Here is a 13,139-nt window from a genome sequence, read left to right on the forward strand (position 1 = left end):
ATACTAAAATAATTTTTGTACTACTACACAACAAGGAATTGCTCTCCCTACCTGCCCCCAACCCCCAGAAAGAGGGGAGGCTACTGTCAATACAAACCTTTTTTTTTTTTTTTTTTACGGAAATGACAAGCTAAGTGCAGTGTTGGCCACCTTTCTGAGATGACAGCCAGGTGTTGATTTATTGCCCCTACTTAACAAGAAGCCACATTGGTGTGAGGTGGCCCAGCTGAGGCAGGAAGCAAAAGCCCCATCATTAACAGGGAAAGACTCTAACATTGAGTGAACCTTGTGAGACAGGATGGAGAGGAGGGTGAACTTCCTCTCCCCACACCTCCAAGAGCCTTTCTCAGCCACTTTCCAATTTTTTAAATCTCTTCAGAGGATGCACACTTTAATCCACTTCAGCTAATACTTTTGCAGGCATTAGGTAACAGCCATTTGGAAACAGAAATAAAACATTAGATGCCTAGATTGAAAAGGAGAGGTGGGAGATGTTATTCCTACTACAACTGCCTGCCCTTGGAATTGAGCATTAAGCCCGGAACTTATGTGTATTCTATATCCTATTCTCATTTCTGCTGCAGAATCTTAAACAATATTCCTCCTTAATTCATAGCAATTTAATAGCCCATTAAAATCCATTAGAATAATAGAGCTCTCCTTGTGCATTCATCAATAAATATTTACTGAGCTACTGTATTCCAGGCAGTGTGCTGGGTACTGAGGATGCAGTGGTTAGGAAAATAGAGCCCAACCCTGCCATCATGAAGACCCCATAAACTTGTAGGGAAAACAAACATACTCAAATACACAATTCTGTAGTTACAAATCATAGTTATGTGCTAAAAAGGAAATACAAAGGAAGGACCTAATCAACTGGGTGCAGTGCCTCCAGAAAATCTGTTGGAAACAGGTGTTGAAAATATAAACCATTTTCCTGGGGAAAGGAAAAGTCAGGAAAATGGACTATTACTGAATAATAATAACTATAAATTATGTAGCACCATACATTAGGCCCTGTCTCTAGATACTTTACATAGATTATCTTATTAATTCTTACAACAGATATGTAGAGGAGATACTATTATTTCTCCCATTTTATTAATATAAATACATTTTAAAATGAAGATTAGAAAATTTAAACAGATCTTGGCAGTGCCAAGACCAAAACCCAAATTTGTTTTACTCTAAAGTCTGTCTTGTCCATTAAGCTTTTCTTGACGATCTTCTTACTACACTTACCATATTCCTATTTGCAGAGATCTTTTTAACTCTTCTATGTTCTGTAAATCTCAAATGATATTACATAGCAATATTTGGCATAAGCATAGAATTGCACTTATCTGTGTGGACTGTTGAAATTTGAAGAGCAGTTTTAGAGTTCTTCACACCAAATAATTTATGTCAAATGAAAAAAATGTAGAGAATATAGATAAAGAAAATAATAAAATAATCCCTCCATTTATAGTTAAATACATTAATATTTTGTTGTATTTCATTCTTGTCTCTTTTTGCAAAATACATCACAATATATGGTTTTGTAAGGAAGAAAATGTCACATTTTCCTTTGGCATGACTTCATTGAAGAAATAATTTTCCCAAACAACATGGTAGCAAAACTATTAATTTGTGACTTCTTAAGACATCAAATTATTTTCTAAAAATGGTGAACAAAATGGCATGTATCAAAGACTGGATTATTTACAAAATAAACTTAGGTGGCTATTTTAATGTCAACTTTCCTCTGATTTACGAACAGAATATGTTCTTGGCCATCATCAATGACACTTACTCTGAAGTGAAATCTGATTTGGCTCAACAGAAAGCTGAAATGGAACTCTCAGATCTTATCAGAAAGGTATGACAAGCCCTAATTCTCAGAATTGTTTTATTTTCTACATAAAATAATCATTGTTTCAGCCATATTTCCAAATACTAATTGGTTGTCATTGTTAAAAAGAAAGAGTAGATTGCTATATTATAGGAATAATTTAAGTGTTTTGGGAGATAGAGATGGATACACTGCTAGCTTGGATTTAAATTCTGGGATACTTTAATGCCCTGGAGTTAAGTTCTCAATGAACTCTTTTGACTCGGAGTGGATCTGCTGGTTTGTCCCCTTTGTTTTGATACCTCCTCTGGTTGGCTCTCACTTCCAGATTCAGAATTCAGAATAAACTGGAAGATTATAAAGACATTTCCACTTTCTAGATCTTGATTACAGTTTTAAAAAAGAAAAATTTTCGGAGGCAAGTACTTTGTAGTTCATTCTCCCTTTACCCTTGACCTTCCAAAGAAGTTGTGAAATAGTCCAAGGGAAAGATCCTTGGAGTAAGGCCACAGCCTAAGGGCAGGAGAACTTTCCATTGTCCACTCTCTCAGGAAGTGCTTGATTGTTAAGTAGAAGGCAGGACAGGAAAGTTGGGCAGCTTTGTTCCTCTCAATATGACTTCTTTATTTGGTTTAAAGCAACAACAAGTAACTACATCCAAAGTTCACAGCTTGTTACCTAACTTCATTTTGCTCAGAACAGTGGCTCCCTTTCTGTTGGTTCAAGCCATAAGACTATGGTCTGTGAATCATGTTGTAACAGAGAACGTCCCCTTTTTAAAATGAAGAGGAAGTCCAATGGATGGGACCTAAGATCTTCATTATCCTGAATTTTGCATAACAGGTGATGGTATTTTAGCAAATCTCCAGGAGGTATACAAGCAGGCCTCATTTGGCACTTTTGTTCTGATATGCATAAACATCAGTTATTTCAGTTAAATAGCACCAACCTCTCAACACAGTCCAATTTTCATTTATCACAGCGTATTGACCAAGAGCATAGAGTGCACACGTCACTTGCAGTTATCACAGTATAATAACTGTGAGTAATGGTATAAAGTGCAAACTTCACTACAGATCATTGCGTAAATAACAGATATGCAGCCTGGTCAGTGACCAGATACCTCACTTTTTGCAAAGTCTCGGTTCGGTCGCTGAGGATCTGCTATTCAGTTCACTCACAAAACATGTAGTTGTGCAGCTTCCTTATCTCCCAGTGATAAATCGTGTGACCTTTTTCAAAAAGAGAACAACTGAAGGAGAGAAAGAGCCAGCAAAGATGAAAGTATAGCAGAGAAAGGAAGAATGATCAACACTGGACATGAAAATCAAAACAAATTGGTTTATAGAAGAAACAAGTAGCTGGCCGTGGGATTCTCACTGCTACCATCTGAATGCAGCGGAAAGAACTTAGTGAAGGCAAATTTATCCATGTAAATGAGGAAAGTGATTGCGACATAAAGGATGAAAATGTCTCGGAGGAAGTGGCACTGGCAAGCAAAAAACACACACACAAAAACCTTCCCATTAAAGGAACTCTTGCCAATATTTCACAACATTAAAAGTGCCAAGGATAAAATGTTGGTAACTGACCCATATTAAGAAAGGATTGTGATAACTCACCAAGACATAGAAAAGATGCTCACTTCATATCTTCAGTTATACAAGAAGAAGGCAAATAGTGTTTAAAATACGCTGAATACACTCCCTCTCTCCACCCCCCACAAAGAAAAAGAGCTGCACTACTTATCCTGCCATGGAGATAATGGATCCAGTCATTTCTGAGTTTGCCTCAGAAAGTTTAACTATCCATTAACCACATTCTTGAGCTCAGAATAGAACATCACACATTTCAGGTTTTATATTAAATCATGGGCTTGTCTCAGTGCAAATTTAAGCTGTGAGTGTGTTGGGACCAGCATCATATGATATTTTAGCCCTAGGGCCCACAAACCATTAGACCAACTGGGATCCTTTCACTATTGAAAATCACTACAATAACAACAGCAATAATAATAATACTGTTGCAGTCTTATAATAAACACTGTGGTAGAGGAACAAATTTTCCTCTACCCGCAAGGCTCTTCTGGCTAGTCTAATAATCAAATAGACAAGAACAGATAACCAAAATAGAAAAGAGAAAATAAGCAAATTTAATATATACATATGTATGGGAACCCTACATACATGAGAGACTCAGAGACCCCACATGCAGGAGATGTTCAGAGATAGAAAGGTAACTTAGGTCTGATCAAATAATTGAATCGATCCCCTCTCCCCTGGAAACTGACCTTTAGACCACTTCATAACCGACATTCCTTTTTGCAACCTTCCTAATGCCGCGACCCTTTAATACAGTTCCTCATGTTGTGGTGACCCCCAACCATAAAATTATTTTCGTTGCTACTTCATAACTGTAATTTTGCTACTGTTATGAATCGTAATGTAAATATCTGATATGCAGGATGTATTTTCATTGTTCGAGACCCACAGGTTGAGAACCACTGGCTTAGACCATATTCCATTTGCTAAAACCATTATCTTTCCCCTCTGGATTTGCCCAGGATCCGGACTGCCCAGAAAATTCCCACCTAAAAAGCCTGCCTTTAAAACCTCTGACTCGCCAGTCTCTCGCTGCTGGCACCATTTTGGGGCTCAGCCCATCTGGTCTCCAGATGACCTAATAAATGTATCATCCCCTACCACTTTGGCCTCGCGCATCCTCCTTCGGTGACTCAAACAGTAACATGGGTGCACAAGACATTCTGAGCTGAATCCATAGAGGTATGTTGTAGGCAGCAGGAATAGCACCAGGTGTAAGACCTGTGGGGTCAGACTGGAGCTGAGTTCAGCAACCTCCGTACTTGAGTTCTGATTAGGGAAGAACTCAGAGCCACGACCCAAGCTATAAGAATATATTTATTTATAAAATCAAAGAAGTGGAAGAAGTAATTCATGGAAGAAATGGGCTTAGAAAACAAGTTATAGAGGTAAAGGAGGGGCCCTTGGAGCTTGGGAATAGAGAAGGCAATGGTAAAGAGCCTGGGGTGCGGGAGGGGAAGGGAAAGGTGCAGGCCTGCGCTCAGGAGGGAGAGCCTCTGGGTCCTCTGTCCTAAGGGTGGAGATTTTAGGGGAGGTCCCAGGGGAAGATCTTAATAGAATATTCAGCATCTTTCCAGGTGTGTCCTTTCAGGGTCTAGGTCTCCACTGATGGATTAGTCAGTGTCAGGACAGAGGTCATTAGTCAGTGCAGCTGGTCCTGAGGTCAGCCACAGGGTCGCTTGTCTGGTTTTGCTGCTATTCTGAGCTTGAAGCTGAAATACAACTGAGGCCTAGATGTTATCTCTGGGGAGAAAAGTTCAGGGGGTCCAAACAAAATGCATGACCAGTGATATGTTAGGGGAGGAAAGGTCACCCTGGGGTCAAGGTCCCACCCTACAATTGTCCTTTGCCAGGCACCTGGGGCTTTCCACTCTGGTGACTTTCTGTATCTGGCCCATCGTCCTTGCTCTGCTCATGTCTAAGTGCCTTGGGAACTTCAAAGGGTCATTGCAGGAAGAGCAGATGTTTAGAAAAAAGAAGTTTGTGCTGCCCTATAGATTGGTCAAAAGCTATCTCTAGTAATTATTAGTTATCTCTAATAATTGCTCCTTATGGGCAAGGCCCCTGATTCAAGTTCTTCTAGGTAATAAGGGAGGGGTAGAAGTTTCTCTTGTGCCTGTGATTAAAGTTTCCTTTGCTCAGAACAATCTGCGTACCACTGAGGGACGTGTTGGGGTGACTCATTCTGAACCCTCACAGTTTCCTTCTCTGAAACTTTCCTGGATAGTTCACACTCCAGAAGTTGGGTTGGTAGATTGTTCCTGTGTCTCATTAAACCAGTCTCAGTCTTGAGAAAAGTTCCGTTCAGGTAAACAGTCCTGTCTCATTTCCGGAGGTGGTGACGCAGGTGGGCTCCCAAAGTGAAGCCCATGGCACAAGAATCAGGTGTTTAATAAGAGACATCTCTATGGAAACAAACAAAGAAAAAAACACACCAACAAATGTTAATGATATGAGCAGACTATAATCCCAGTTTCTGAGCTCTGTAGGCAGGCAGCCAAGAAGACTTCTAAAGGTCTGTCTGTCTCCAATCATCTTCAGATGGAATGAAGACAGGCAGCTATAATCTGATAGGTTCTCCTGGTCTGCAGTTGGAATGTCTCTGGCGATCTTTTTACAATAGGTATGGAGATTGTCCGTACATGAGCTGCTGTGGTGATGTCTCTGAAGTTTACATCAAGTTTTCCCACTTTAGCCTGCATGGTGTTGGAAAAGGGCAGTTTCAATTCTCAATAATTACAAGTTAAAGGGTGAGAAAATGAAAATGATAGTTTTTAGGATTGCAGCCAAATAGTTAAGAAAACTGATAATGTTTTGTAGCCAGTTCTCCAAAAAAGAAAACTAGAAAAATTCCAATCCAGTTGGAATCCAATCCAGTTTGGGTAGAAAAATTTAAAAACTCAAAAGTCAGTGAGCAGTGGGGTGGGGAACACACAATATAATATACAGATGATGTATTATAGAATTGTACACCTGAAACCTTTGAATTATGACAGACCCTATCACCCTCGATTTTATATATATATATATAGACATATATATATACATATTAGAGGCCCGGTGCATGAAATTTATGCATGGGGGGGTCCCCTCAGCCCAGCCTGCACCCTCTCCAATCCTGGGCCCTTTGGGGTCCCCAATGGGGATTGAGCCCACAACCTGGACATGTGCCAGACTGGAATCGAACCCAGGACACTTCAGTCCACAGGCTGACGTTCTATCCAGGGAGCCAAACCAGCTAGATCAGGAAAGGGGTCTTAATGGACTTTGATGTTTGTTCTAATTTCTGTCCTTCCATCTTATTAAGGGAATCCTAATAGTTAGCTATTGTAGCTATAGGAGAGCTCTCTAAAAAAAATGTTTATTTTCCATTGAGAAGTTTTTCTAATAAAAAGGATCTATTGTCTGGCCTTGACAGTGGACTCTATAGTGACTCCAACCAATACTATGGGTATAAAAGGCTTTTCCAAAGGAGAGTGAAAAAAAAGATGCAACCCTCACAAGAAAGTTTATTCCCAAAGTTAGCCTAAGAGATACAAAGGGCAGGGGTGGGGAGGAGGGGCAGACGCTGTCTTAAAGCAGCTATTCCAAAACACAGGGAATCACGCGCTTTACTTTTTGAACAGAATTAGGTTTAAGCTGCCCCAAGCTTGTGTCCACAGCCTATGGCGCCACTCACCAGACGCATTTGCATTCTGCAGCTGGCAGAGATAACAGACGTGTCCATGAGGAACAGGATGGACACAGCAAACTCCCTGGAGAGCTTGTCTTGGCCAAATAGAGAGCAAGACTCCACATGCACAAGAGGTTCAGAGATAGAAACATGGGTGTACAAGACATTTCTGAGCTACAAATTATGTAAGGTGCCTTGGAGGCATCAGCTGTCATTGTAGGATGATAAGAAGAGCAGATGCTTAGTAAATAGAAGTTGGTGCTGCCCTATAGACAGGTCAAAGGTGGTTATCTCTGATAATTGCTTATTATGGGCAAGGCTCCCAATTTAAGTTCTTCTAGGTAGTTAAGGGAAGGTCAGAAGTTTCTCTTGCATCTGTGGCTAAAGTTGCCATTAGCTTAAAACAATCTGCATACCACAGAGGTACATTTTGGGGTGACTTGTTCTAAATCCCCACAGTATAATGCCAAATACTTTACATATGTTATTATTTATATCTGATGACAGCTATGTCAATTGATTGCTAATACCCACACTCCAGGGATGATGTAACACATGTCCAAGGTCGCATAGCGGTTGTGCTGAGTCATAGCATATGCCCTTACCCATTCAAAAGACTTTGCATATGGTAAAAGGAGCTTGTTTTATTTGGATAGGAAGAGACAATTCTAGCGCATTCTGCTTTCAATAACTTAATATGAACTATTCAAAGTGAACAGCTGAGATGCCTCTAAGAATCTGGAACTTAATTAATTCTTTTGTATCCCAGAGTGCTGTTATGGAAATAAGGTGCAGTGTAAATCACGCTTTTCTTCTCATATATGCAATAAAAGACACTCAGTTCTGAGATATTCAGGGTGGTTGGCTTCTTTTTTTGCCCTTTGGAAAGAGTAAAATTTTAATTTGTTTTATTCAGAGCATCTCTGACTTTGAAGTGATCAACCTTTATCTTGGTCCCCACTGGCCTGACTGCCCAAATATTCAGTAAAAGTGATTTTGGGGAGTACCCACTCATCATATTTGATTTGTGGGTATATTTACCACCATGGTCTATGGAGCTGACACACACACCTCTGAGTCTCAGACTAATTGCACCATATCGTCTCTAAGAAGAATCTTCCAGTCAGAAAGGTGGCCCCTTTGGGACGGGTCGTTGAAATCCCAACATGGATAAGAGATGGCTACATGATATTGTGATTTAGAAGGTTTTCGAATAAACTTTTTACAAAGAAATAAAACACTTTAATTTTGAATGTTTCTAATATTTTAAATTTGAATGTAGTAAATAAACATTCACTTTACTATTTTTTAAAATTTTCCTGACTATAGCGAACACTAAAGGAGCTTTTAATGTTTGACAAAAAGATTTAAAGGTCATGGAGCAATCATAATGTTTCCTGTTGATTATTAACGTCACTTTATACAGTTTGAACTTGCGTGGTCATTTTATAGTCCTGCACTACAGTGCAAAGCAAGGTCTGCCTGTAGTTTATTAATGAAAAATCCACATTCACATTGTACTAAAATATATACTAACATATATAAAGAAATTACTATGAGATAACATAGAAAATAAACAACTTATGACTCAGGCTCCTCCTTATTCTTTTTTAATTATTATTATTATTGATTTCAGAGAGGAGGAGAGAGGGAGAGAAAGATAGAGGCATCAATGATGAGAGAGAATCATCGATCGGCTGCTTTCCCCACACCTCACACTGGGGATTGAGCCCGCAATCTGGGCATGTGCCCTGACTGGGAATTGAACCGTGACCTTCTGGTTCATAGGCTGACATTCAACCATTGAGCCATGCTGGCTGGGCCCTCAGTATTCTGCACATTCCTGCGTATTCTGAGGCAGACAGCTATGAAACATGTACTGGGTTTCATTTCTATAACCTAAACTTGAATTCTCATATGAGCAAAAGACTCTTAGTTCTTTTGATTTACTGAAAGACCCTGACTTTTTCCATATAATTCTTCCAAAAGAGTTCTATGGAAAACTCAAGATACATCCCTTATTCATTTATTCAACACATATTTGTTGAGTGGCCAACTTACATCCAGCACTGTGCCAGGTTTACAGTAATTACTACTGTAAATTGAAGGTGAAGCAAATGCAAAAGGGAATGCACTCAACTAAGTCTTTTGTTTTCAACAGGGCTACCATAAAGCCTTGGTCAAACTAAGGCTAAGAAGAAATACTGTGGATGACATTTCAGAGAGTCTGCGGCAAGGGGGAGGCAAGTTAAACTTTGATGAACTTCGACAGGATCTCAAAGGGTGAGAATCAGACTTTCTGAGGGCCTGGAGAGTTCCTCATGTAAAGATAAATTCTTGATGATAAGGGTATCCCTGGCCCAAGAACTCATAGAGACACCTTTTTTTTCAGAGGTGGGTGTCTTTCTGGAGCATATTATAAGAGGAGGACTGTCCCCAATCCAGCAATTTCTCCTTTCCTCCCTGTATTTTGATGTCTCCGTGTTGGGGTTGGACCATGTATGTGAATGAGTTCGTCTGTAACCTCTCGATCATTTCAGGAAGGGCCATACCGATGCAGAGATCGAGGCAATCTTCACAAAGTACGACCAAGATGGAGACCAGGAACTGACCGAACATGAACATCAGCAGATGAGAGATGACTTAGAAAAAGAGAGGGTGGGTTAAGTTTAGGAGAACGTGATTTGATTCAGCACCCACGATGTTTCAGACACCCTACTAAGTAGTGGGTTACTGAGAGTCATTCATTCTCTCTCTCTCTCTCTCTCTCTCTCTCTCTCTCTCATCAGTTTATGTATTAGTACCCTGCTTATTCCAACAAGGATATATAACACGATAATATATAAAAATGTAATAAGTTAGCATACATGTAAAAAAACAAAATGAAGAATGAGGCAAAACAAAGCAAAAGTAAAATATAAAACTAGACTGTGAATGAAGCTAAAAATGCATTCCATAATAACACATATGCTTCTTAAGGTTGGGCTACAAATTTGGCCCTAAACTTCCTAGTAATGAACTTGAAAAGAGAAAACTGAGTAGTTACATATTTCACAATGTTCATGAGAGAGGGTGTGGAGGGAATATTTCTTAGGAGGTATAAAATTAGTTACTCTTGAAATCAACATTTAAAATAAAAGAGCTGCCTTCTAGTTGAATATTTATTAAACTATTAAAAGTAAACTTACATGGGCTTTTATAATAAAAAATAGGTTAAAACTTTAATGTTAACTTTAAACATAAATGGTTAAACAAACAAAAAATAGATGGTAATTGAGGTACAAAGAATGAAGGTACATGTTATACATAAGAGTCATTTTCCTATGAGATGATAGTATAGAAAAGTGATTTCTACTAATAAATGCTGCTCCACACAACAGTACCATTAGGTGAAAAACCACCAATCGTAGTGAAATGTGAACAAGAAAACAAAGAGTACAATTTTCAAAAGACTGTATTTAGCCAAATTTTTATTCTGAGATTATATCTTTCCTACTTTGTAGCTATTAAATGGGTTATCTTTTATGAAAAGGGGTATATTTCTTCATTTACTTTTTCTATGTTCCTTCTTGTCCAAACAATCCTATATAATAAAAGGCTAATATGCAAATCGACCGAAAGGCAGAATGACTGGTCGCTATGAAGTGCACTGACTACCAGGGGACAGACGCTCAACGAAGGAGCTACCCCTGGTGGTCAGTGCGCTCCCACAGGGGGAATGCCGCTCAGCCAGAAGTTGGTCTTATGGCTGGCGAGCGCAGTGGCGGTGGTGGGAGGAGCAGGCCTAAGCCATGAGTCGGACATCCCCTGAGGGCTCCCGGACTGCGAGAGGGTGCAGGCAGGCTGAGGGGCCCTCCCTCCCTCCAGTGCACGAATGTCGTGCACTGGGCCTCTAGTAACTTAATAATTCCTTACTGGTAATTAAAATCTGTTTTGAAAATTTGCCAATGCATGAAATTACAAAGTGTGGGAATTACAGTCTGGTGTGAACCACAGACAAACCAGAGGTAAATGGCACACGCCCACTTATCATCGGTCCAAGTCCTTGGTGAAGCTCTGTGGGGTCTAGGTGTTCCTGCTCAATGGCCCCATTTCTTCAGGAGGACCTGGACTTGGATCACAGCTCCTTACCACGTCCCATGAGCAGCAGAAGTTTCCCACGAAGCCTGGACGACTCTGAGGAGGAGGACGATGAAGACAGTGGGCACAGCTCCAGAAGGAGGGGAAGCATCTCCAGTGGGGTTTCTTATGAAGAGTTTCAAGTGTAAGTATAAAGGCATTGCCCTACAACTTCGCTCTGACCCACCTCCTTTGTCCCATTATTATCAAATGCATTAGGACATTTCTTTTATGTACATTTGTCTTGTACTGTTGCTTTTTAAATCAGTTAAGAGAAAAAGGAGGAAATTATGAATTCATACTGCCTTGTATAGTTGCATAATTACCTTTCCAGTGCTCTTTGTTTTTTCATGCAAATTATAATTACAGTATTGTCTGGGATCACTTGCTTTCAGCTTGCAGAACTCCTTTAGTATCTCTTCTAAAGCAGGCCTGCTTGCATGGATTCCCTCAGTATTCATTGATGGAGGAATATTCTTATTTTACTTTTATTTCTTTCTGGCCTCTATTGTTTCAGATTAGAAGACAGCTGTTAATCTTACTGAGGTTCCCCTGTACGTGACAAATTATTTTTCTCTTGCTGCTTTCAAGATTTTTTCTTTGTCTTTATCTTTCAGTATTTTTACTATGATATATCTGAGTATGGATCCCCTTGCAGCTATCCTATCTGATGTTTATTAAGCTTCTTGAATGTGTAATATTTTCATCAAATTTAGTAAGTTTTCAACAATTATGTCTTCAGATATTTTACTGCTCCTTTCCTCTCTCCTTTCCTTATTATGTGTATGTTGAGGTGCTTAATGGTATTCCACATTTACCTTAGGCTCTGTTCATTTTTCTTCATTCTTTTTTCTCTCTGTTCTTCAGATTGCATAGTTTCTACCCATCTTTCTGCAGTTTGAAATCTACTGTTGAGACCCTCTAATGAATTTTTTCATTTAATGGGTTGTACTTTTCAACTCCAGAATTTCTATTTGGCTCTTTTTAATAATTTCTATTGCTTTATTGATATTCACTATTTGATAAGACAGTGACATCATATTATCTTTTATTTCTTTAAGCATGATTTCCTTTAGCTTTTGAATATATTTATGATAGCTACTTTGAACTCTTTGTCTACTAAGTCTCTCTGGGCCCTCTCAAAGCCATTTCTGTTGCCTGCTTTTCCCCCCCGGTGTATGGTCACATTTTCCTGTTTCTGTGTCTCATAATTTTTTTATTGAAAACTAAAGATACTAACTCACATTAATTACTGAATGTTATTTAATTCTGGATCCTAATTCTCCTTCCTCCAGGACGTGTTTCTGTTGCTGTTTACGTGTTTGTTTTTTAGTGAAGTCATCTTGCCTTCTTTACCGTGTGAAGCCTCTGATGCTGCTTCTCAGAGGGCACAGCCAGACCGAGCGCACTGGCATCCTGGGAAGACTGGTTCTAGCAGGGCTCTCCGGGTCTTTCCCTGATTCTCTGTCAAGCCTCTGCCTCTGTTGATATCACTTCCACCTTTTAGGTTCCACTAATTGTTGGCTGATTCGCCTATTGTTTTCAATAATGCCTCAGGATATAAATTGCTCTATAGTCTTACTAAGTTCAGGCCCCTTCGAAAGGTAATTTTTGAGGCCAGTCTTTAGCTGTCTTCTTAGCTGCTGTCTCCTTCCCTGGTTCTCTCTGGTAAACTAGCTGGTAAATAGTTTAATTTGTTGATCTCATGAAGTGACCAGTCTCCTCTTCACTCCTTATCACCACCATCTCCATTATTAGATGTGGGAAAAGAGCCTTATATTTAGCCACTCTTGCATCAGAGCTTCTAAAACATGGATTTGGGGTGGAAGCATGGGATGAGAAATGCTGGCAACCTGCCTCCTCCCTGGGAGATACTGTAGCTCTCCACTGGGACCTCAGGGGAGAGAGAGCCTGT

At 39.7% G+C, this 13,139-nt stretch overlaps 1 protein-coding gene across 1 annotated transcript in view; it reads left to right on the top strand.

Moving 5' to 3' along the window:
• The window catches only part of PKD2 (polycystin 2, transient receptor potential cation channel), a 58,760-nt gene that overhangs the window by 41,067 nt on the left and 4,554 nt on the right, over positions 1-13,139 (top strand). Inside the window, exons 10-13 of the mRNA XM_006109794.3 lie at positions 1,760-1,858; positions 9,267-9,388; positions 9,646-9,763; positions 11,206-11,369. Of these exons, the coding sequence (XP_006109856.3) occupies positions 1,760-1,858; positions 9,267-9,388; positions 9,646-9,763; positions 11,206-11,369 (503 nt within the window). The remainder of the gene's footprint in view (positions 1-1,759; positions 1,859-9,266; positions 9,389-9,645; positions 9,764-11,205; positions 11,370-13,139) is intronic.

Source organism: Myotis lucifugus, unplaced genomic scaffold (assembly GCF_000147115.1).
Source record: "Myotis lucifugus unplaced genomic scaffold, Myoluc2.0 scaffold_12, whole genome shotgun sequence".
Taxonomy (NCBI): Eukaryota; Metazoa; Chordata; class Mammalia; order Chiroptera; family Vespertilionidae; genus Myotis; species Myotis lucifugus.